General features: G+C 40.8%; 1 protein-coding gene across 3 annotated transcripts in view; it reads left to right on the forward strand.

The window, feature by feature from the left end:
- The first annotated feature begins 1,785 nt into the window (after nt 1-1,785).
- GMDS (GDP-mannose 4,6-dehydratase) overlaps nt 1,786-25,618 on the forward strand; it is a 761,839-nt gene continuing 738,006 nt past the window's right edge. For 2 of the 3 annotated variants that reach the window (XM_072606892.1, XM_072606893.1), the window contains exon 1: nt 3,862-4,185. In XM_072606892.1, the coding sequence (XP_072462993.1) occupies nt 4,084-4,185 (102 nt within the window). In that variant the 5' untranslated portion in view covers nt 3,862-4,083. Of the gene's footprint in view, nt 4,186-25,618 lie in introns of all 3 variants that reach the window. The other variant, XM_072606894.1, reaches the window with a different exon arrangement.

Below are 25,618 nucleotides of genomic sequence, written 5' to 3' on the forward strand. Positions count from 1 at the left end.
AGTATCATGGAGAGCTACCTGGCTCAGTGTTGACTTCAAGAGAATGTGACTTGTGCCCTCTAGGAAACATCATCCTGCTGGTATTCTCTCAGGAGCTGGATGGGGCCCTGTCAGATACCAGCCCCAATGAAAGCACAGTACCAAGTCCTTGCAGCAGTAGCAGGTAGGCAGATGCCATGCAATTCTTAATTCTTAAATTGAAAATGATAAATGATAAAAATAACAATAAAAACAGTAACCCTATTCATTTCTCCTGAATGAACCTGAGAACTACACATCTTCTCCTTTGCCCATCCAACTTAGCCTTCCTTTGTTGCTGCTATTCAGCCATTTCAGTTGTATCTGACGCTTCATGACCCTCTTTGGGGTTTTCTTGGTAAAGATATTAAAGTGGTTTGCCATTCCTTCTCTAGCCCATTTTACAGATAAGGAAACTGAGGCAAACAGGGTTAAGTGACTTGGCTAAGGTCACACAGCTAAATAAGTGTCTGAGGCCAGATTGTGAGTTCAGAAAGATGAGCCTTCCTGACTCTATGCTGTGTTCTATGTACTGTGCCACCGGGCTGTCCATCACTCTCCCTTAACATCATATAAAAAAGAAACAGTACTTTGCAAACCTGACCAAACTGCCTCTGGGGCAGGAAATTAGTTCTGTGAGTGCAGTTCAACATGACCTTGTGGGACTGGAAAGGCAAGAATCAGAAATTCTCATCTAATGGAGACAAAAGGTACAGGAACTAGGGAGCCCAGCCCCTCCTGCTGAGCTGGCAGGATCTCTGGATTGCACAAGCACACCAAAGTACACATACAGGCCAGGATAAAGGATGCTGCTGGGCTGGGGCTAAGGGAGGAGCAGGGGCAGGGAGAGAGGGAGGGGCTCTGGCAGAAGGTGGGCAAGGGAGAATCTTGTTTGTGTTTTGAATGGATGTTAACTCTGAGGATTTATTGCTTTGGAGGAAGTGAGGAGACTGGGATGGTGATGAAGATGATGAAGATAGACTTAGGAGGAGGGGAAAAGGAGGAGAGGAGAGGAGAGAAGAATCATTGCTTGACTTTTGAGTCTTTGATTTTCCAAATCATTGGCCCTATGCAAGAACTAGCATCTTCATTTGAATCATAGCCATTCAGTTCCTTCCAGGAGCTCCCATACACTTGAAGTCATTGAGTCCAAGGTTATAATCACCCATCTTTGGATTACTGTTTGGTCATTTGTGCTCGGAGAAAGAAACACAAAGCAACACAGGCAGAGAGACTTGAGGTCCAGTTTCTGGCTCACTTAGACAAGCATACGTACTTATTGTCACATTCATGACCTCAACACTGCTGCCAGAGGTGGAAGAAGCATCCTTCCCAGCCTCCATAATACCATCTCCTCTGACCCCCTTTCCATACACTGGAAGATTGGAGAAGAGTTTAGAATGCTGACAAGCTCGACAGACAGGAAGAGAGAAATAATAATTATTAAATCTACTGAGTAGAAAGCATTTCCTGTTCAATTTCCAGTTATTTTTAATATAGCCTACCCCAGCTCCATTATGAATTATGCAAGTAGAGACAGAATAGGGGAAGTGACTAAAACTCTCAAGTTTCATGTATCTTTTACTGAGGGGCTCACCAGAAAAGATGAGGAAGAAACACATTTCATTGGAATGGGACTGGTTCCAGGCATGCTTTCCAGAAAGGATGGCCATGGTTATACTTACTTACACTTATACTTACACTACTTTCACTATCTAACAGGGTCATTTTGAAGAAAGCATTTTGTAAGTCTTAAAGTGTTTTTTAAAAGCACTTTTGTGAATTTTAATGTTTTTTTAATTTTTGTCTTTGCATTTCTTCTAGCACATAGCATAGGGGTCGACGGTGCTTAATGCAAGCTTATTGGTTAATTGTGAAATCATTTTCAAATAGTGGGAGCATGATACCTTGGGAAAAAAAAAATGGACTTGATTCAATCCTAGAATTCCCATTTTTAGAATCTGCCTTGGCCTAGCTAGGCCACTTACTTTTCAGATCTTTAGTTCCTTTAGCCCTTCTTCACTCAAATCAAAGTCAACTTCAGGTCGCGTCATCATCTTGATGTCATGGTCCTCTTTGAGAACGAAGGACAAACACAACCTGTGAGTGAGTAGTCTTTCCCGTCCCCTTCCTCTTCTCTCCTCTGGCGTTCTACACAGGGGAAGGTACTCTCCATGGCCAAAAGCTGCCATTTTTCCTTTGGGTTTAAGGCTATATTTCTTGCGCAAAGATCCAGCCTTAAACCCAATTCACTCAGGAGCTCATAGACTGGACAACAATTCCCCACCCACCTAGCACATAGTGAAAGTAACTATTACATAGTGATTGTTTCACTTACTTAGGAACCCTGAGGGTCTTCCCCTCCCAGTTTGATTTTTTTTTTTTCTGATTAAACAGGCCATCCCTTGAGTAATTTCAAGAAGTCTATTCATTGGATGGATGTATCTCACTCAAAGGGAGAATGTGATACTGTGTTAGCCTGAAAGGGCCAGTGTCTCCCATGGCCTCCTGGGCCATCTCCAGGCCTCTGGACCCAGATGGCTCAGAAGAAGGAAGCGAGGTTGGTGGACTTGCACAGCCCTGTCTCACTCAAGGGCAAACACACAGCAACAATCCTTTAACATTTAAAATGAAGAACTATGTGTTCCCATAGGCCTCTTCAACCTCCCAAATCCTTCCCTCCCTGGCATATGCCTTCATTCTTTTGCATGTGCATCCTTTGAATGTAAATCACTTGGAACCTAGGGCCAGGAAACTCAAATCACCAAGAATAACTGTAAGAATTAAAAAGTAGGCCAGACTTGGGTCACCAAGCACTCATGAACTCCAGACATTTTTTTCACATTCAAGTTACAGGGAAAGAAAGAAACAACTGATTTTCAGGAATCCTTCGGGGATGTCCATGGCTGTCCCTCCTGGCCTTGATACACAGATCCCTTTCAAACGAAAACTACAGGAAGGTCACTGGCAGCATCTCCCAGCTCCCCTGGAATCCGTAAAGACCCCAGGTCCTGGATCCGGAGCTGGGTAGGGGGGGTTGGACGGACCGACAGCCCAGGCCCCTGACTTTATAGCTTTATACAGAGTGCGGCCATGGCTTTCCAAGCTGGAGCCCCGGCATGTGCATGTCAAATGCACGCTTCCCTTCATGCACCAGGCAACGGATCCTCGGGAGTCGGAAGCAGGCACGGCCAGTGGCTCCGAGGGGAGGGCGAGAGCCGGCCTCAGCAAGTGGGGCAGGGTACTTGACCTCTCTGCGCCCCGGGTCGCTATGCGCTACGTAAACGCTAGCCATGTAGATTATAAGTCATTCCTGTCCAACCCCTTCGTTGTACAGAAGAGGAAATGGAGGCTTGGAAAACGGGCACCCAAAGAATGATAGGTAGGATTGCAGCTCAAGGGCCTACGAGCCCCATCCCATTGAGCCTCACTCGGCCATCCAGCGGGCGTGACAGAGCGGAGCTCAGCGCTTCCGGTTCTCCGGTTCTCCGGTTCCTCTGGTGCCCCTCGGAGGTTGCCCTTCCAACACCCGGAGGTTCCAGATAAGGCCCAGGGTCGCCACACCAGCCCTCTCTTCCCTTTCCTCATTCCCTTCAGCCCCGGGCGCATGCGCACCCTCATGGCAGGGAGGGGCGGAACCAGGAGCGGGCAGGGCGAGGTCTCTCCTTACCCCGCCCCCACAGCTGTGGCGACGGAGGGTCGCAGCGTAGCTCCGCCCCCTTCGCGTTCTGCTCTTTGACGGCCTTCTAGTCTCCAGGAGGGGGAAGTGGGCGGGGCCTGGATGGACGTCGGTGGGACGACGCTGATGACGTAAGGGGCCGGCCGAGCCCGCCGCTCTGTCCCCACCCCCCTAGACACCCCCTTTCCCCCTCCCTCCCCTGTGAGCTTCTGGCGGTGGGCCGGGCTCTGTAATAGTGGCGGCGCGGGCGCCCTGAGCCCCCTCCCCCTCCTCTCCTCTTCCTCCTCCTGCCCCTCCCCCTTCTCCAGGCTGCTCACACCCCCCGGCAGGCACACACGTTCTGCCCCTTCTGCCCCTGCTCGCCCTCCACGCCAACCCTCGGAAACATGGCACAGGATCGGGGAAGCTGCCCCAGAGACCGAGGCGCCGGGGATGGCGAGATGGACAAGTCCAGGAAGGTGGCTCTCATCACCGGCATCACCGGCCAGGTGAGAGTGCTCTCCAGGGGACCCACGCGCGGGGACGGGAGCAGCTGCACATGGATGGGTGGGCCGCCTCCGGGAGGTCCCGGAAAGGTGTGGGTGGCCTGAGAGAGGGGCGGGTGTGTTAGATGGCGTTACCTGCACTCCCGTGTACTGTCTCCTCGTCCGTGCCCTCCGCGCGGGACGGTGCCCCGGGGATGCGTGCACGCCTACCTGCCCACACGTTTTGGTACCTGCCACACGCCTCCTCACCTGGGAGGCACACAGAAGTTCTGGCTGCTCAGGCCGTGGGGTCGCAGCAAACCTGTGCTGTAGAGTTGTAGTGGGAGGAGGAGAGAACAGGTGGCTGGGTGTGCGTGTTCACAGATGCAGCAGCCGGATTCAGAAGCCTTCGTGCCAGCACGCTTTTGTTTTTGACACTTGGCATACGAAGAGGGCGGTGATGTGCTTCCAGGAGGCAAACACCTGAAACGTTTCCTTCTGATTTCCCAGACTGGGTCTCCTGAAGGCTGAAAGAGTCCAGAAAGTAGTGTCTGGTTTTAAAATGGTGTTTTTAAAAAAATGAATTTCTAAGATGTAGTAGAACCAATTTTGAAATGGATTTCACAGATCAGTCAAAAGATAGGAGAGAATTTTATCTCAGGAAGATCCGAAGTAACTTAATGAAGAGTTTATTCATTCACCTGATGGTTCTGAAGATCGAAACCCATCCTGAGACAGTGGACTTGGGGCCTTGGGAGGAGGGACAGTAATGTGAGTCCTCCTTTGTAAGGTGGCATCAGTGTGTGTTCATGCATCTTCCTGAACTTGGTTGATGTCTTGTCAGATGTAGTCATTTAGCACCTTCTCAGGTGCTAATGGAGATGATATTGCCAGTATTTTTAAAGAGCTTGTTCTTTTTTCTTCTCCAATAAAAACTTTTGTTTGCCTGGATTATACTCATTATACTCAACAAAAGAAATCCCTTCACTCTCCAAAGGAAAATAGATACAGTAGGATAACTATAACTATAAGGGAGCAGACATGGAGTAAAGAAGACCTGAGTTCTAATGTGGCCTCAGACACTTAGTAATTCTGTGACGCTAGGCAAGCCACTTACTTAACTGCTGCCTGCCTCAGTTAACTTTTTTGTAAAATGGGGATGATAATAGTACCTACCTCCCAGGGTTGTTGTAAGGATCAAATGAGATAATAATTATAAAATACTTAGCACGTGTTTATTATTACTATTAGAATATGTACTGAGACTTAAGACTAACTCATGGAAAGAACTGTGGTATAGTGGAAAGATCACTGTTGTGAATCAGAAGACTCAAGTCCTAAACCCCTGCCCTTTCATTTAACTAGTATAACCCACTTCAAGCTCGTGGGCCCCATTTTCCTTGTGTGTAAAATGAAGGGGCTGGACTAGCTAATAGTTTTGGCTTTATAATTCTCAGATTCTATTCTCATACTTTCAGTACCCAAGCCTGCTCTGGATTTTAAACAGTTGTGTGCTTCATTTTACTGAAGGCAACTACTTAAGCATAGCTAATTACGAAGGTACAGAGATAAGAATCTAAAATTAATAATCAGAAAATTGAACTAGAAATAAAGGAAATAAGGTAAATAGTTAAAGTACACATCCTGTGTAATAGTAGTAGTACACATCCTGTCATTTTTCTTTTGATTGACCTCCAGAGACGGTGTTCTTTTTCACAGCTTGTTAGTTGTAGGTTAGATCTGAAGCTCAAATGGTACCTTTTAGGAAATCTAGTAGTTAGTAGAGATTATTAGAGTCAGGGAATTAACTGAGATGTTAAAATTTAAAGATAAGGCATTATTAAGCTGAATAGCATAGGGTTAGAAATAGAACCCTATTTACAGTTGTGAAAATAATCCTTTTCTATCTTCTATGTGGTAGGAAAGTGACTTTTTCTCTTTCAGTTCATCATGCTTATGGCTACCTAGATTAAGTAATAGAATCATAGGACTCTAAGGACCTTAGAGGTCATTTAGCCCAGCACCCTCATTTACAGATGATGAAACTGAGTCCCAGAAAGTGACTTGTCCAAAGGTCGGATACTAGGATTGTAGACTTAAAGTTGGAAGAAATTTTAGAGATCTCTTTTCCCATGCCTTATTTTATAGACAATGAAACTAGGAAGGAGGGAAATGAGCACTTATTAATCATTTACTATGTGCCAGATACAAGTAAAAACAGACTGACAATTCCTGCCTTCAAGGAGCTTATATTTTAATGTGGTAAGACTACACATAAAAGGGAGCTGAGGGTGGGTGCTGAGGAAATGCATAAAGGCTTGCTTGGGCCCCTCCACAAAATGGAGGCTCCTGTAGGAACTCAGGAATGGGAGAAGGGGGTGGACCGTGCCAAGGGATTTTCCAGAATGAGAAGACTGCAGCAATGCTCCAGGGTGAGGAGGCCCCAGGTGCTGGGGGATGTCTCAGGATGATACATCAGCAGAAGCATGACTTTGAAGTCTGGAAGTCAGAAACTAGGCCCAAAGAGGTTAATTCACTAGTTTACTAGTTACTGTGGTTAATAGTAAACTGGCATTTGAACCCACGTCATTTGACTGCAAAGCCAGTCTTTTTGTTATTATACAACAGACTTCCTTTCATCTTGTTACTCCTGTGTTGTGTGTTCGTCCTTCATTGCCAAAGAAGACCATGCCTTCAGAGAAATAATGACATGACTTGCACTTGACTGAGTTTTGAGTGAGGGAGGGCTGTGCAGGTCACCAACCTCACTTCTCCTCCAAAGCCATCTGAATCCAGTAACCAGATATTCATCAGGATGACTGGAGATGACCCAGGATGAGGCAGTTGGGGTTAAGTGACTTGCCCAAGGTCACACAGCTAGTGAGTGTCAAGTTCTGAGGTGAGATTTGAACTCAGGTCCTCCTGACTGCTGCACTGGTGCTCTATCCACTGCACCACTTAGCTGCCCCAGCTTTTAACTCTTGTGTTAAAAATTATTGTGGCACCACTTCCTTTTAAATTAAGTCTAAACTCATTGGTTTCTAAGGTCTTCTATAACTTGTGTCCACCTCACATTTTCAATTTTCCATAAACATAAATTTTATTTCTTTTCCAACATGCATTGTCTGCTATAGGAGGATCTTTTCAATGTTTCCTAAAAGCTTCTGTTTCTCAGCCTTTGATCACATGACAGTGTCCTTTCTTTTCTTATGAGACAAAACCTGTCTCCTCTATGAAGTCCTCACTGATAACTTCAGATCTTAGTTTGTATCTTGCAATTTAGCACTCCATTATGTACTTACTATCTTTATGAAGATTTTGTCTCCTCTATTATGATTGTTAGGTAAGGGCAAGAAAAATTGTAAGTGCTCAATAAATACTTGTTGATTGCTTTTCTTGGTACTCTGCTTTTCAAATACTCTATTTTGGTAGTTCCCAACCCAAGGGCTAAGTTCCCCTGGGGGCAGTGAGACTATTTTAAAGTATATCAGATTGCTGAAGTAAACATACATACTTCCCACTGAGAGGCAATTTTGTATAGTGATTAAGATGTAAGGTAGTGATTTAGAGCTAAGGACTTTGAGTCACTTGAGACCTGGGTCCAAATTCTATCTCTGAGGCTTAATGGTTCTATGCTCTTGAGGTAGTTAAATCTCGGTTTGCTTATCTGTGAAACCAGGAAAATAATGCCAATAGTACTTCCTAGAATCATTGTGAGGTAATTTCATCAAGGAGGATTGATGTATTTAAAGCATTTTGTTAATCTTAAAGCACATAAACCTCACTTATTTATCAAACTAAACAAATGTCGTACCCATATATATATGTGTAACTACTTTTCAAATATAAGTAGATGCTAATATGATGAATAAAATAGAAATTAATTTTGAAGTGTTGCTGCATTCATAGTAGCTTTTCGTTATCATTGTCTTAATCTATAGTATTAATAGGCTGGCACTTCACCCATGTACTAGAAGACATTGAAAACCACTGTTTTAAGCAGCTGTGCCAGAATGGTGCCCTGCACCATCTGCAACCTACTGTGCATAATTTCGTAAATTCTAAACTAAGGGTTGCTTGGTAGATTGCTGCTAATAGCTTCTCTCCCAATCTCATAAGCACTTGATCCCTTTATTGTTTCCCTTTTATTTATGCCTGATTCTCTTCCCCTTTTCTGATTAAACCTGAAAAGGTTCTTAGAGAGCCTCTAGTCTATATTTTCAGTTTATAAAAGAGGCATGGTATGAACTGGATTTGTGATCAGAAGGACTTGAATTCAAATCTTCTCACTGTGTCTATGATCTGAATTGTCACTTAATCTTTTCTCTGAATCCTAGCTGTTCCATCTATAATAATAATAATCAAGCATTTACATAGTACCCTAAGGTTTGCAAAGTAGTTTACAGACATCCCGTTTGATCCTTATAACCCTGAGAAGTAGGTGTTAATATTATTCTAATTTTACAGATGAAAAAATTGAGGAAGACAGATTAAGTAACTTGCTCAGCATCACACAGCTGTTAAGTGTCTGAGACTGGAATTTTGAACTCGGGTCTTCCTGACTCCAGCCCAACCAGTACTTCATTCACTGTACAATAGACTAAATGATTCTTAAGGTTCTTTCCCCATCTAAATGATCCCTAAGGTTCTTTCTAGATCTAAATCTATGATCTGATAAAACTGAAGCCCAGAAAGACTGTGACCTGCCTAAGGTCATATGATGACTACCTGCTGGTGAAGAGACTAGAACACAGATTTTCTGACTTTCAGTTCAGTATACTTTCCATTCTGCTATGATAACTATATGTAATGGTGTCTTCTTTTCTTTGCTATTCTTATAACAAGAGCACTAGTCCATACCCACTTACCTAGTTGTAAATAATACTATTGAGTATTGGTATGTTAGATAGTAAGGAAGATCTGGGGTTAAATTTTTCCTTTGTCATCAATTGACTGTGTGACCCTGTGAACTTCCCAGTAGCTGAACAATGCTCTAAGACTATAAATTGTAAAACATAGGTTCATAGATTTAGAGCTTAAAGTAACTTTGGAGGTTATTTAGTCTCATTTTTTACAGAAAGGAAATTGAGGCACAGAAAGGTTGTGACTTGCCCAAGGCCCTGCACCTCATTCATTTCAGAGGAGGGAACTGTACTCATGTCTTCCTGATTCTAAGTCCAATGCCTGGTTTGCTACAAGATCTGTATTGGCAGAACAAATTTCTTTTTTCCCTCCAAATTTATTAATTCATTTGTTTTCAGTTTTCAACAATCACTTCCATAAGTTCCAAATTTTCTCCTCCTCTCTCTATCATCTGCCTCTCCCCCAAGATGGCATGCAATCTTATATGGGCTCTATACATACATTCCTATTAAACACATTTTCACATTAGTCATGTTGCAAAGAAGAATTAAAATGAATAGGAGAAACCATGAGAAAAATAAAACGTAATATAACAAAAGAGAAAAGAGTCTGCTTCATGTTCTGACTCTACAGTTCTTTCTCTGGATATGGATGGCATTTTGCATCATGAGTCCTTTGGAAATCTTTTAGATCCTTGCTTTGCTTGTGAAGGGTTAAGTCTATCAAAAACGGTCCTGGCACAGGACAAGTAACAAGGCTGTTACTGTGTAGAGTGTTCTCCTGGTTCTGCTCACTTCACTCAACATCAGTTCATATAAGTCCAAGTTTTTCTGAAATCCCTTGTTTGTCATTTCTTTTTTAATTTTAATTAATTTTTAGTTTTCAACATTCACTTCCACAAGATTTTGAGTTCCAAATTTTTTCCCCAACTCTCTCTCTCACACCAAGACAGTGTGCATTCTGATTACCCCTTCCTCCAATCCGCCCTTCCTTCTATCACACCCCTCTCTTTTATCCCCTTCCCCTTTATTTTCTTGTAGGGCAAGTTAGATTTTTATACTCCATTGCCTATTTGTCTTATTTCCCAGTTGCATGTAAAAACAATTTTTAACATTCATTTTTAAAGCTTTGAGTTCCAACTTTTCTCCTTTCTTCCCTCCCCATTCACTCCCATGGCAAAGGCAAGTAATTTGATATGTTATACATGTGTAGTCATGCAAAACACTTCCATAAGAGTCATGTTGTGAAAGACTAAATATATTTCCCTCCATCCTAACCTGGCCCCTCATTTATTTTCTTCTCTCTTTTTGACCCTGTCCCTCCACAAAAGTGTTTACTTCTAATTACCCATTCTTCCTATTTGCCCTACCTTCTGTTATAGCCCCCTCACTTAACACCTTCCCCCTACTTTCCTGTAGTGTTGATAGATTTTCATACCAAATTGAGTGTGCATGTTATTCCCTCCTTAAGCCACATCAAATGAGAGTAAGGTTTGCTCAGTCCCTCTGACCTCTCCTCATTCCCCTCCATTGAAAAAGCTTTTTCCTTGCCTCTTTATGTGAGAGATAATTTATCCCATTCTATTTCTCCCTTTCTCCATCTCCCAATATATTCTTCTCTCACCCTTTAATTTAATTTTTTTAGATATCATCACTTCGTATTCAACTCACCCTGTGCCCTTTGTCTATATATATAATCCCTCCAACTACCCTAGTACTGAGAAAAATCTCAAGAGTTACAAATATTAACTTTCCATGTAGGAATGTAAACAGTTCAACTTTAGTAAATTCCTTATGATTTCTCTTTCCTGTTTACCTTTTCATGCTTCTCTTGATTCTTGTGTTTTTGAAAGTCAAATTTTCTATTCAGCTCTGGTCTTTTCATCAAAAATGCTTGAAAGTCCTTTACTTCACTGAATGACCATTTTTTACCCTGAAGTATTATGCTCAGTTTTGCTGGGTAGGTGATTCTTGGTTTTAATGCTAGCTCCTTTGACTTCTGGAATATCATATTCTAAGCCCTTCGATCCCTTAATATAGAAACTGCTAGATTTTGTATTATCCTGATTGTGTTTCCACAATACTTGAATTGTTTCTTTCTGGCTGCTTGTAATATTTTCTCCTTGACCTGAGAGCTTTGGAATTTGGCTACAATATTCCTAGGAATTTTCCTTTTGGGATCTCTTTCAGGAGGTGATCAGTGAATTCTTTCCATTTCTATTTTGCCCTCTGGTTCTAGAATATCAGGACAGTTTTCCTTGATAATTTTTTGAAAGATGATGTCTAGGCTCTTTTTTTGATCATGGCTTTCAGGTAGTCCAGTAATTTTTAAATTATCTCTCCAGGATCTATTCTCCAGGTTGAGCTGCTTTTTTTCCTATAAGGTATTTTACATTTTTTTCTGTTTTTTTATTCTTTTAACTTTATTTGATTGATTTTGATGTTTCATAAGGCCATTAGCTTCCACTTGCCTAATTCTAACCTTTAAGGAGTTGTTTTTTTCAGTTAGCTTTTGTACTTTATTTTCTGTCTGGCCAATTGTACTTTTTAAGGAGTCATTTTCTTCAGTGGATTTTTGCATCTCTTTTTCCATTTGGCCAATTCTCCTTTTTAAGTAGTCATTTACTTTTTCCAAGGTGTTGACCCTTTTTTCCCATAATTTTCTTGTATCCCTCTCATTTCTTTCCCCATTTTTCTTCTGCCTCTTATATGATTTTTAAGCTCCTTTTTGAGCTCTTCCACGAGTTCTTTGTGGGCTTGAGACTACTTCCTGTTTTTCTTTGAGTTTTGAGATTGTTGTCCTCTTCTGGGTTTGTGTCTTGGTATTCTCTGTCACCATAATAATTTTCTATGGTCAGATTCTTTTTTTTTGTTGTTTTTCGTTTGTCTTTTTTTGGCCCTTTTCCTTTCTTTTAAATTTGAGCTCTGCCCCCAGGGGGTAAGTGGTACTGTTTCACGTTTCTTGTGCCAGTGGCTGCAGGCCCTGGGTATTTACCTGGTGCTGCACTGATGTTGCCCTGAGGTCCACAGGGGACCCTTGTGGCTGTTGCTGCTCTGAGGATGTGTGTAGGAGGTGACTGGTGCTGCTGGAGGCTGTAGGGGTCTGGCAGCTTACCTGGTGCTGAGCTGGGGTTCTGGTGCTGGTGACTGTTATATGCTGAGACAAGCAGGGTGTTTCTATATTTCCTGGGGACACAATGAAGCATGGGGAGGTCCAGTCACTGTGTGCCCAGAGCTGTTCTGAAGAACCTGGTGCTGGCAGCTACCTTTTTGCTTACAGGTAGGGCTGGGGTCTACCTGTTTGCCCAGGGCTGGGGTGAGAGACCTGGCCATTAGAAGTTGCCTATATGCCTAGGGCTACACTGAAGCACTTGGTGGTTTTCAGAGTGGGAATCTCCCTGTTTCCCCTTTGCTGAGGCACATAGTGGGGTCCTTGTGTTGGTGTTTGCTACTCTATTGTACTGGAGCTCAGGATCTACCATTGGTTTGCTGAGCTGGGGCTTGTTGCTGACTTGCTAGGAGGCTTCCTGCCCTGGACTATGCTCTCCTTTTACCTGACCGAGACAAACTTTTCTTGTCAATCATTCAAGTTTCTTGGGTTCAAAGATTGTTTCATCACATCTTTTTTCCGGTTCTGCTGTACCAGGATTTGTTTTGGGGAACTATTTTTATGGTTGTCAGGAGGTGAACATGGGAAAGTTATGTCGATTTACTGCTTCCTCCACCATCTTGACTCCAAGAAGTCCTTGTTTTTAGGCAACTCTCCCTTCTAATGCTTCTTTTTTCTCTGTTTTCCCTGATTCCCTGATTTTTTCCCCCTAAGTATCCCTCCTGCATTTTCCTTGTTATCCTTTGAATTCCTTTTGCCAGATGCTTTTTTAGTACTTAGAATGTTTTCTTTTTTCTCTTTAAGTTGAACATTTCTCCTTCAAACTTTGCTTCCATTTACCTCTTCTATGAAGTATGCCTAGACTAATAACAACCAGGCTTTAATTTACCTGTCAGCAATCACTGTAAGAGTTACCTTAGTGTTTATGTATTTTCAGTTGCTGGCAATGTTGTTTGTGTTTATCAACTCTGTATCTTTGGAGCTAGTCCATTGAATTAAATTATAAGCTACTTCTGGGCAGAGATCATATCTTCTACATCTATGAAGTGCTCCATAAATAATAAGCACATAGCAAATATTAGCTTACATTGAGGTTGGTCAAAATCACTCTCTAATAATTTCTTATTTATTCAGCTGTAATGACTTGCCTGAGCTCCAGTCCCATATCACTGGTTATACCTATTCAACATTTAGGGCATAAAACATCTCAAATTTAGTGTGTTTGAAATGGAACTCATCATTTTCCCATGTAAACCTTCCTGTTTTTGTTGAGGGTATCTGAGGTTATCACTGTCCTGGTTACCCAGGATCACCACCTTGGATTCACCATCTACTCTTCTTTCTTTCCCACTTCCTGTATCTGGTCAGTTGTGAAACCTTGTCTGTTTTATGTCCATAATGTCCATTGAATCTCTCTTCTTTCCCTTTATAGGGCTACCCCCCTGGTTCAGCCCCTTATCACCTTTTGTCTGGTTTATTGTAACAATTTCACTATTCTTACTGTATCTCATTTCTCCATTTTCAGATTTACCTGTCATGTAACGGGCAAAATAATCTTCCTAAAACATGTCTGACCTCATCATTCCCCTCCTCAAGAAGTTTTAGTGGCTTTCTTTGCCTCTGTTGGTTCTAGGATAAAATATGAACTCTTCACCTTGACGTTTCTTTCAGTATGGTTCCAACTTGCCTTTCCAGACTTATTTTTACATTAATCTCCTTTTTGTATTCTTTCTTTAATCTAAACTAGTCTCCTAGCTGTTCCCAAGCCCGGCATTTCATCTTTAGGCACCAAGCATTTGTATAGGCTACCCCAGTGCTCTCCCTCCTTATCTCTGAGCTTCCCTCCTGACTCAGCTCAAGTGCCCCTTCTTCTCCAAGATCTTTTCTAATCTCCCCAGTTGTTATGCTCTTTCCTTCCGATTATATTATATCCTACCTCAATAGAACTTAAGCCCATCGAGGACTCCTGGCTTTCTTCAAATCCCAGGTAAAATCCCACTCTCTACAGGAAGGTGATCCTGATATTAATTCTAGTACCTACTTTCAATTGATGATGTTCTGGAACATGTCATTGCAAGCCACTTTACCTGTGGGAGCAGGACATGAGTGAAGTGCAGTCACTCCAGTACCACTTCTTCTCTGACTCCCTTACAGGGAGCCGCATTACCAAACCCTGTGAGTGGCAGTATCCCTTAGGCCTCTGGCCTTGCCTCAATCTGGCCTGTTGCTGTAGGACAACGTCAGTGGAAAGCTCACTAGCACCTGTGCAGCCTCCACTTCTTCAGCAGATTCAGCTACTGAAGGCTGGTTCCTTGCCACCCAAGTTCTTGGCACTGTTGGAAATGTGTGGTTTTATCAATAGAGATGACTTTAAACAAGAAGTAATTGTGCATCAGTTTTATCTCTTCTCCATTCCAACCAAACTGGAGCCAGTGGAAAAGTATGAAGTTGAGAACATGGAGTGCTGTGTTTGAAAAGCAATAAGAAATTCACTTTGGCCCCAGCATTAAGAAGTCCATAGCTTCTGGGAATGAAGAGGTGACAGTCCCACTGTATTTACCCTGTCAGACTTCATCTGGAGTATTGTTCTCCATTCTGGACACCACTACTTAATGACATTTATAAGTTAGAGTGTGTTTGGAGGAGAGTATTCAGGATGGTGAAGGGTCTTGTGTTCATGTCATATGATGATTGGTTGAAGGAACTGGGGATGCTTATCCTGTAGAAGAGAAAATTTGGGGGATACAAGATACATGATTTCAGATATTTAAAGAATGTTGAGGAGATATTAGATTTGTTTGGTTTGGCTTTAGAGGGGAAAACCAGGAACAATGAGTGGCAGCTGTAACAAAGCAACTTTAGGTTGAATTTCAAGAAAACTTCCTAAAAATTAGAGCTGTCCAAAACTGCAATAAGCTATTTCCAAAGTGGTAAGTTCTTCCTTCTGGGAGTTCTTCAAGCAGATGTTACACTTGTTGGGTATGTAGTAGTAGGGATTCATTTCCTGTATTGGTTGGACCAGATGCCTATTGAGGTTCCTTCCAATTCTCAGATTCTGTGGACTTGTGATTCTGATATCAACCTTTGATTTTTTTGGTAAAGGAACATTGAACTCATTTGTATACAATGGGAAGAGAGAGAAGGAAGGAGGTAAGTAGTAGGGGTCAGAATATGGTGATGGTTCAGAATAACTTTGTGATTCATATTGGGAAGTTTCATTAAGCAATTAGTTGAAATTTCACAGCTTGATTTTATTGTGGGCCAGGTCAGTGTAATATCTCTAGTAGCACTTTGCATCTTAGGATATGGTAGATAGCATTCAACCATACAAGGTTGCACAGTGGCCTGGTGAGCATGGTCAAATGTTAATTCATTCGGCATGCATTTATCAACCACCTGTCATGTGCTAGGCACTGTGCTGGAACCTGGGGTACAAAGACAAAAATAAGACAGTTCTTTCTCTAAAAGAGCTTACATTTTCTGTGTGTGTATGTGTGTGTGTGTGTGTGTGTGTGTGTGTGTGTGTGTGTGTGTGTGTGTATGTGTGCGTGTGTGTGTAAACATATACACAGAAAATTTAAATATTAAATATTATCTGGGAAGGAAAGCAATAACAAGAAAGGAGCACAGGATATAAGGTTCCTGAAGGAGGTGGCATTTGAACTGAACTTTGGAAACTAGGGATTCTGTTACCTCCCAAGGGATCAAATATCTTCTATATTCAGATGAATCCCAGATCTTAATATTCATCCCTACTTTTACCCTTAAGCTCCAGTTCTGCATCATAGGATAATAGGATCATAGATATAAATCTGGAAGAAGTATTGCAGACTCTTTAGTTTAACTCCTTAATTTTACAAATGAGGAAATTAAGCCTTAAGAAGCTTAAGTGACTTGGTCACTTAGGCAGTAGCATCAGGAGTGCAATTTCTATCCAGGTGCTCTGATTCCATAGTCAGTGATTTTTTTTCCTGTTCCATGCTGCTGTCTGTCTCATGCACATTTCCAACTGGTTGGATGTTTCTTAGACCTCTCTAACTCAGCTCATCCAAAGCAATGCATTTTCTTTTTCCTCAACTACCTTTCTCCTTAATTTCCTTATTTCTGTCACAGTCCTTCCAGTTATCCAGATGTATACCCCCGGTCATCTTGAACTCTTCACTCTTCACACTTGTCCTTCATGTCTAATAATTTGCTAAATCTTATTGATTCTACCTCCTCAGTATGTCCTCCAATTCTATTCATACCACAACCACACTTGTTTGGACCTTTATATCTTGCCTATACTATTAAAATAGATTTCCAACTGGCCTCCCTGCTTTGCATCTCTTTCCTTTCTGATCTGTACTCTACAAAGTTGCCAAAATGATTTTACTAAGTCACAGGTATGCCATCCTCCTATCCCCACTCTCACCCCTTCAAGAAACTCCAGTGGCTTCCTGTTGTGTCTAGGATCAAATATAAGCCTCTTTGGCATTGAATGCCCTTCACAATTGGCTCCAGCCTACTTACCCAGGCTTGTTGCCCATCATTCCCTCTTCACATACTATATGATGCAGCCAAATTGGCCTGCTTGGTCTCACTGAGGCTACTTGACAGAGCATATTCTATTCCATTGTCTTTGCTCCCTCCTGATCTCTGCCTCATAGAATCTCTTAGTTCTAGTGCCATCTTCTCTATAAGATTTTCCTAGTCTTTGATTACTAGTGTCTCTGCCAGAAATTACTTATATTTACTTTGTGTGGATCATAAAACCTGAGGGTTAAGATATTCAATTTCTTTCATTAAAAACATTCAGTAATCTCCAGGTAAAAGCAGTAATAGCAATACATAAAGAGATGAAGATAACCCATAAGGAGATAAGAGCCCTGTACAAGGAAGCTTCCTAGAGTCTCTGAAACTCCAGGTTCTCTTGAGGGCAGGCATTTTTGACTTTACAACTTTTCCCCTGAACATAATACTTAGTATGTGGTAAGTGGATAATGATAAATTGATCATGATAAATTGATTGATTTTGAAGAGTTAGTGGGAAGGAGGTATATATTCCAGGCACTGCTACTTTTGCAAAGTCATGGAGATGCAAGGCAGGATGTCACAAATGAGGAACATCTCCAAGGCCAGTTTGGTGGGACATGAGTATGGGAAGGGCAGGTGACAGGTAATAAGCCTGGAAAGGTTGACTGAAACCAGATTGCTTTAAATAGTGTTAGACTGAGAACAAAACCCAGAACTGAAACAATTTAGAAAGAACTTTATTAAATCTTCCAGCAGAGGGGAAAGCTGAAAAAGGGATGGCCCACTCCCTATGAGTGTCTATAAATTATATATGATATAGGATTCAGACAGGAACAAGGAGATAGTAGCTAATTGGTCAGCATGGAGACAGTTTGGAGATAAAGCACATGGGTTGTTTAATATGTGTAATGGGAGAAAACTCCTCACTTTCCTTGCATCATACTTTGGATCTGAATTTTGGTCTCTAAACCACATCTGGTTTCTCAGACACATAGGTTCAAACAATGCCATCAAGTTTTTCCACAAAAACCAAACAGATGGTTTTCCACAAAAACCAAAGAGGGATACACTAGAACTTCCTGAGGTGGGAAGTGACATGACCAGATCTCTGCTTTTTAAGAGTTTCTGCTTGGTAGCTATGTGGAGGGTGGAGAAGATAGGCCAATGAGGAGGCTATGGCAGTAATTCAGGAGAGAGGTCATGAGGGCCTGAATTATAGAGGTGGTTGTGTGAATGGAGAGAAGGGGACTGAAGGGAGATATGTCATGGAAGTAGAGTTGACGAGAATTCGTGTTTGTCCTTCGTTGCTGAAAAAGATCATGCCATCACAGAAATGAAGACATGACTTGCACTTGACCTTGTTTTGAATGAGGGAGGGCTGTGCAGGTCACCAGCCTCACTTCTCCTTAGCCATCTGAATCCAGTGACTTGAAACTGGGTTGTGACAAGAATTATAAATCTTGAAAAGGCAGAATTTATTGGATGTGAGGAGTGAGAGAGAGGGAAGAGTTGAATGATGACAGCGAAGTTGGGGAACTTGAGTGCCTAGAAAGGTGGTGATTCATGAGAGAGTCTAGACAGTTAATGAGGGTGTGGGAGTCATTTGACCATGGTGTTTAGGCTTGTATGGGAATAATGGTGTGGAAAAGGATGGTAAGAAAGAATTTGAGCCAGGTCCTGAAGTTAGGAAAATGGAAGTGGAATCTAGTAGGAGGTCAGGGTTGGTTGTTGCCCTTCATTCTCCAAGAGGACCAAATGACATCACTATGTTAGAGTTAAGTTACAATGTGCCTAACTATGGCTGATCAGACCAATATGACCTTGCAAAGCCCTACCACAGGTTGGGCTGTAATGGTCCATGTGAACATTTGGGATAGATTCTCTAAATTTGTGCATCTCTCTTTTCTTTTGACCTACTTCAATTTTCCTTTGCTCATAGAGCTTAGCACCTTATCTGATGAGGGCACGCCATGCTGGGTGGTCCTGTGCCAGAGTCCCCATGTCACATAATCAATTCCAAAGTTCTTCCAAGTTTGTGGTAAGGTGATGACAATAGCAGTCATGAAGAGATTATGTAGACTTCAAATAATGAAAGGCAAAGAAAGGGTGTGTTTGTTGTTCAGGAAGTGGGAAGCTTGTAGAAGGCAGATCGTCTCCAGGAGATGGCTGTTTTGTTTTATTCATGGGTGTTTCTTTAGTCTTCTCTCCCCATGTAGGTTGCAGGATTCTTGAATTCTTAGATCCTTATTTACATAGCCATTGCGAGTGGTGGCCTTTTGCCCATGCCCCAGCAAGCACTCAGTAAGTATTCGTTGATTGCCCGAGGTCTCTTTAGTGATATCTTTTGGCTTTACAGAAGCACACAGTTCTCAGGAAGTTTTCAAGATTTATAAAGACTATCAAGAAAAGGTAGCTTACTAAGGGACTTCGTGCTTCCAAAGTGAATTAATAAGAGGTATGGATTCATAGATTTAGAACTGGAAACTGAGACTGGAGAGGTTAAGGTCATATATGTATTAAGTGGCAGAGGTGGAATTTTAAAACAGGTTCTCTAACTCCCAGTCTGTTGCTCTTTTCCACTGTGCCAGGATACTTCTGAATTAAGGAGAGGCAACAGGCTTAGCAGCTAGAGAACAGATCTTGCAGAAAGGAAAGGAGGGTGTCCCTCCTGACACTTATCAGTTATGATCCTTAAAGTCACTTACCCTTTCATTACTCCAGGCAATTCTCTAAGATTGTCAGTTGCAAGACTAGTGCTGATCTGCCTTGGTAGAGAGAGTTCCTTAAACCAATGAAATCATAGGTCCTGATTTTTAAAAATGGAAATTAAGGATCTATGATTGAATTAAGACCATGTAGAGGTGACTCCAGCAACTGCTGCTTCCAAAAGGAAATTCTCAAAAGTTATTTTATTTTCAGCTCATAGTTATTACAGCAATGTCCCCCGGAAGGTATGAAACTGAAATGAAGTTGCATTGAGCTTCAATGTGATTACAGATGGCTTGGTAGTAATTTGGGCACTATATTTTTCTTCTTTCACTCTTTCACAGGTATGAAGTTGATTTTGTAGAATTGAACTTTACTAATGTGACAATAAGAAAAGAAAGGAAAACAGTTTCCTACTTTTTAGGGGTGAAGGCCAGGAAGGGTGCAGATGATACGGAAGGGAAGTGTGAGGTGATGTAATTAGTGAAAAGTTTTGCAAAGAGAATTTAGCTTTTCTTGTTGAGAGGCCATTGAAAGAAACAGGTGTTAAATAAATACAGTACTGAAACAGGTCTATTGTTTTTGACACGTCATCGGTTTTTATGGGTGTAACAGTCTTGGGTTTTGGTTTATTTTTTAACCTCACCCTTTTTCTTTGTGTGCACAAGTAAGTGATACTTGGTAATTTTACCTTATATGGTATTTTCTTCTCATTAAATCGTGTCTTTTAATCTTCTAGATGGGTTTGAACATCTAGGTTTGAGCCTACTTAAGCATAATCGGAGGTTTATTTTGAGGCTGTCACTATGAGAATTTTAATTTCAATTGCTTGAAAGAAGAGTGCTTTCAGACAAGTTTTTTTATCTTTTCTAGGCCATTTACATGCTTGGCAACTCCAGCTGGAGATATAGGATATATCCTACATAGGCTACTGTTGGTTAGTGAAGGACTGATGGTTATGAGTCAACAGAACAGGAATCATTTCTTAGCACTGCCGTTTAGGCATCCAGACTTAACTTTGACAAATTTTCGTTTTCTCTTTTAAAAAAAATGGATATTTCAGGAAGCATCAGTGCAAAGACATTTTAATTTTGTAGTGTCTTTAGTGCCAGAAGTTGTGTGAGATAGAGAGGGGAAGAAGGAGAGGAAAATAACTAATGCTTAATGGGAGATAAATATATTTGTTAGAACACTCACTGTTGGTTGTACCTCAATAGGCTGGGTTACCAGAAAAGTGCTCTAGTTTTGATAAGGCTAGAAGAAAGGTTCTAGTTGAAAAGTAGTACAGTTCTCTTTCAGAAATTACATTGGGTAAAGGTAAGATGACAGAACCAGAGAATCATAGATTGAGATACAGAAGGGACTCCTCATTTTACAGATGAGGAGATAGAGGCCTAGAGAAGATTATGACTTGGCCAAGGTCACACAATTCTTAAGTTTTTTTTTTTAATTATTATTATTTTTTAATGTTTAACAATCACTGCCATACAATTGAGATTTTATCCCCCCCACACCTACCCCCCACTACCCCCCTCCCTCCCCACGACTGCATACAATTCTGTATAGGTTCTACATATACTTTCCTATTGAGTATATTTTCACTATAGTCATGCCATGTAGTCGGACTAAAATAAATGGAAGAAATCATATAACAAATCAAAACATGATACACAAACACATACACATACACAAACATGATCTGCTACATTTTGTGAATGACTTCCATATTTCTTTCTCTGAGTGTGGAAGGCATTTTGCCTTGAGAACCACCTCTGAGATTTTTTTTTTTTATAAGAAGTTTTTGCATTATTACAAGATTCCAAGTCTACCAGAAAAAATTCTCACACACTGTGGTCGTTGCTGTGCACAAAGTTCTCCTGGTTCTGCTCCTTTCACTCAGCATCAGGTCATATAAGTCCTTCCAGGCCTCTCTGAAGTCTTCTTGTTCATCATTTCTTATTGGCACAATGGTACTCCATTACATTCATATACCATAATTTATTCAGCCATTCCCCAATTGATGGACATCCCCTTGACTTCCAGTTTTTGGCAACTACATAGAGTGCTGCTATAAATATTTTTGTACATGTGGGACCCTTTCCCATTTTTATGATCTCTTGGGGATATAGTCCTAGTAGCGATATTGCTGGGTCAAAGGGTATGCACATTTTTGTAGCCCTTTGGGCATAGTTCCAAATTGCTCTCCAGAATGGTTGGATGCGCTCGCAGCTCCACCAACAATGAATTAGTGTTCCAACTCTCCCACATCCTCTCCAGCATTTATCATCTTCTTGTTCTGTCATGTTTGCCAATCTTATAGGTGTGATGTGGTACCTCAGAGTTGTTTTGATTTGCATCTCTCTAATCAATAGTGATATTCTTAAGTTTTATGGGCAGGATTTGAACTGAGGTCCTCTAACACCAGATTCAGTACCTTTGGTTGTGGAAGGAAGAAAGATTAGATCTCATGAGCCCTTGATTAGGGACTCTCCAAGAATGTTTCCCTCTTAAATTTTGAATTGGTAACAACTTAGTTTCTTTCTATAAAGTACAAAGTAGGACCATATTAATATATTACTTTATCTCCATGGCTTGAAAGCTTTTCTTTCCCAGGCCTTTGAGAACTGGAAGGCATCAAGAGTAGATCATCTGCTCCCTGGCAAAAATGCACCATGAGTATGAGTTTGGGTCCAACGCTAATGCTAATAGGATTTTTAATGATACATTCCCTTTTCACTAACAACGTGTTTCCTAGTTTCTTTGTCTAGGAACATTCTCCACCTTCCTTGGCATTGAGAGATACTTGGTAAAGGCTAGGATTCTTTGATAGGCTAGGCAGTGCTTAGGTAATCAACTGAACTGGCAGTTCTGTGACAGACTATTCTCTGTGCAATTGCATCTTGTACTGCTACTTTTCTACCAGCTTTCATTGAAATCCATTTGAAGAGACAGAAAATACATTCATATGAAAATATCAACTCACATTTTATTTTAAAATTATGCTTCATCAAAATTAGGAATCTCCTTTAAAAGTTATCAATGGAACAAATAGAGAAATGTGAAATGGATGGTGGGCATTGCTCTTTATGATGTTCTATAAAGTCATCTGGATATTTTACTTCATACCCTTACTTAACAGCCTTGTGATCTAGGATGTTTAGTGATGCTTTCGTGGAGGAAGTCTGTTAGAGTTCTATAGTAATAGAAGAGCGCAGGGGTTTGTTTTGAAATTTAAGCTTGTATCTTTTTTTTTCACTTTTTCATTTTTTCTTTTTATTTGAGACATACAAAATCACTAATATGGAAATGTTTTAAATAATTTTACATGAATAACCTATATCTGATTGCTTACCATCTCAGAGAGGAGGGAGGGAAGGGATGGATAGAATTTGGAACTCAAAACTCTAAGTAAAAAATTTTTAAAAATAGGAAAAAATAAACCTCATAATTTTTCTTTTTTTAAAAAAATTAATTAATTTTATTAATTTTCAGTGTTCTACAATAATTACCATATAACTTAGATTATTATTTTCCCTTCCCTCCCCCCTCTTTCCCCCTTTCCTCCCTGAGATGGCATACAATTTTGTATAGGTTCTACACATATATTCCTATTAAATACATTTTCACTATAGTCATTCTGTGTTGAAGAATTAAAATGAGTGGGAGAAATCATCTAACAAACCAAAATGCAATACACACACACGCACACACATACGCGCGCACACACACACACACACACACACACACACACACACACACACACACAAATGATGTGCTACATTCTGCAATTGAATTCCATAGTTCTCTCTCTGGATGTGGAAGGCATCTTGCCTTAGAAGACCACTGGGAATTTTTTTTTTAAGTCCTTGCGTTGCAATGAAGTTCCAAGTCTACCACAAAAAACTCTCACACACTGTGGTGGTTGCTGTGCACAAAGTTCTCCTGGTTCTGCTCCTTTCACTCAGCATCAGATCATATTTTGATTTGTATCTCTCTAATCAAAAGTGATTTAGAGCATTTTTTCATATGACTGTAGATATCTTTAATTTCTTTCTCTGAAAATTGCCTGTTCATATCCTTTGACCATTTATCAATTGAGGAATGACTTGTATTTTTGTACATTTGACTCAGTTCTCTATATATTCTAAAAATGAGGCCTTTATCACCGATATTAGCTGTAAAAATTCTTTCCTGGTTTTCTACATCCCTCTGGATTTAGGTTGCATTGGGTTTGGTTGTGCAAAAACTTTTCAGTTTAATGTAATCAAAATTATCCATCTTGCACTTCATAATGCTTTCAAAAATTCTTCCCTTCTCCATAAATCTGATAAATACAGTATTCCTTCACCACCAATTTGTCCATGGTATCAATCTTTATACCTAGATCATGTACGCATTTGGATTTTATTCTTGTGTGTGGTGTCAAGCATTGGTCTATGCCTAGTTTCTGCTACACTTTCATCCAGTTTTTCCAGCAATTTATGTCGAACAGTGAGAGAACTCACTGTTCTGGGATATAAGAATATCCCAGAAGCCGGGGTCCTTGGGTTTATCAAATAGTAGATTGCTGTATTCATTGTCTACTGTGTCTTGAGTACCGAGTCTATTCCACTTGTCTACCCTTCTGTTCCTTTGCCAGTACCAAGTGGTTTTGATAATTGCTGCTTTATAATACAATTTGAGATCTGGTAGAGCTAGACCACTTTTCCTAGCATTTCTTTTCATTAGTCCCCTTGATATTCTGGACCTGTTGTTCTTCCAGATGAATTTTGGTACTATTTTTTCCAGCTCTAGAAAATAATTATCTGATAGTTTAATTGGTATGGCACTAAATAAGTAAATTAATTTAGGTAGAACTGTCATTTTTATTACATTGGCTTGGCTGACCCATGGGCAACTGATATTTTTCCACTTATTTAGCTCTGACTTTATTTGTGTGAAAAGTGTCTTGTAGTTGTGTGCATATGGTCCCTAGGTTTGTTTTGGCAGGTAAACTCCCAAATATTTTATAGTGTCTACCCTAGCTTTAAATGGGATTTCTCTTTCTATCTCTTGCTGTTGGCCTTTGTAACTAATATGTAGAAATGCAGAAGATTTGTGTGGGTTTATTTTGTAATCTGCAACTTTACCAAAGTTATTTATTGTTTCAAGTAGTTTTTTCTTGAATCTCTGGGATTTTCTAAGTATATCATCATATCATCTGCAAAGAATGATAACTTAGTTTCTTCTTTGCCTATTCTAATTCCTTCAATTTCTTTATCATCTAATTGCTATAGCTAACATTTCTAGTACCATATTGAATAATGGTGGTGATAATGGACATCCTTGTTTCACCCCTGATCTTAATGGAAATGCATCTAGCTTATCACCATTGCATATAATGCTTGCAGAAGGTTTTAGGTAGATATTGCTTATTATTTTGTGGAAAGTTCCCTTTATTCCTATACTCTCCAGTGTTTTTAATAGGAAAGGGTGTTGTATTTTATCAAAAGCTTTTTCTGCATCCATTGAGATAGTCATGTGATTTCTGCTAGTTTTGTTGTTGATATGGTCTGTAATGCTAATAGTTTTCCTAATATTGAACCAGTCCTGCATTCCTGGTATGAATCCTACCTGATCATAATGTATTATTCCCGTGATAAGTTGCTGTATTTGTTTTGCTAAAATCAAGCTTGTGTCTTAAGATTTGTTGATGCAGTCTGATGTTTCCCAGACATTATCCCTAGGAATAGCAAAGCAGCATAACTATTCTTATTTGTTAGACCATAGTCCAGGCAACCCCTACTTCTGAACACCTGTCTTATGAACCCTTGAATAACTGCAGTTGCCTCCTGTACAGCCATAGGTCTCCCTAGGGAAATGATCATTTCAGGTGGGTCCCACAATCCCTCTTGCTTCTTCATTTTTACCCCTTGCTCAGAACACCATACCTTACATCCTCCCCCCAATGCATTACTATCATAATGTTACTTCCGTAGCATCCCCCCTCCAACTCAGTTCCTGACACTCAGGTAGGATTCCTTCAGACTCTCTGCCAGAGCCCTAGAAAAGCCCAGTTCCTCTCATCCCCTTTAGTCCCAATAGTCTCTGCATGCTTCAGGCTTCCACATGAATAGGCATCATAGGAGCCTTTGCAGTTGATAATTGGGATGGGGAAGATATCCTTGTAGTGGTAGTGGTTAGACTTTTGAACTCATTTTCCTATAGAAGCAATATTACCAAGTTTTCAGTCACATTATTAGCTATAAGTATGCCATCGTGGGCT

Source organism: Notamacropus eugenii, chromosome 4, assembly GCF_028372415.1.
Source record: "Notamacropus eugenii isolate mMacEug1 chromosome 4, mMacEug1.pri_v2, whole genome shotgun sequence".
NCBI classification, from domain to species: Eukaryota; Metazoa; Chordata; class Mammalia; order Diprotodontia; family Macropodidae; genus Notamacropus; species Notamacropus eugenii.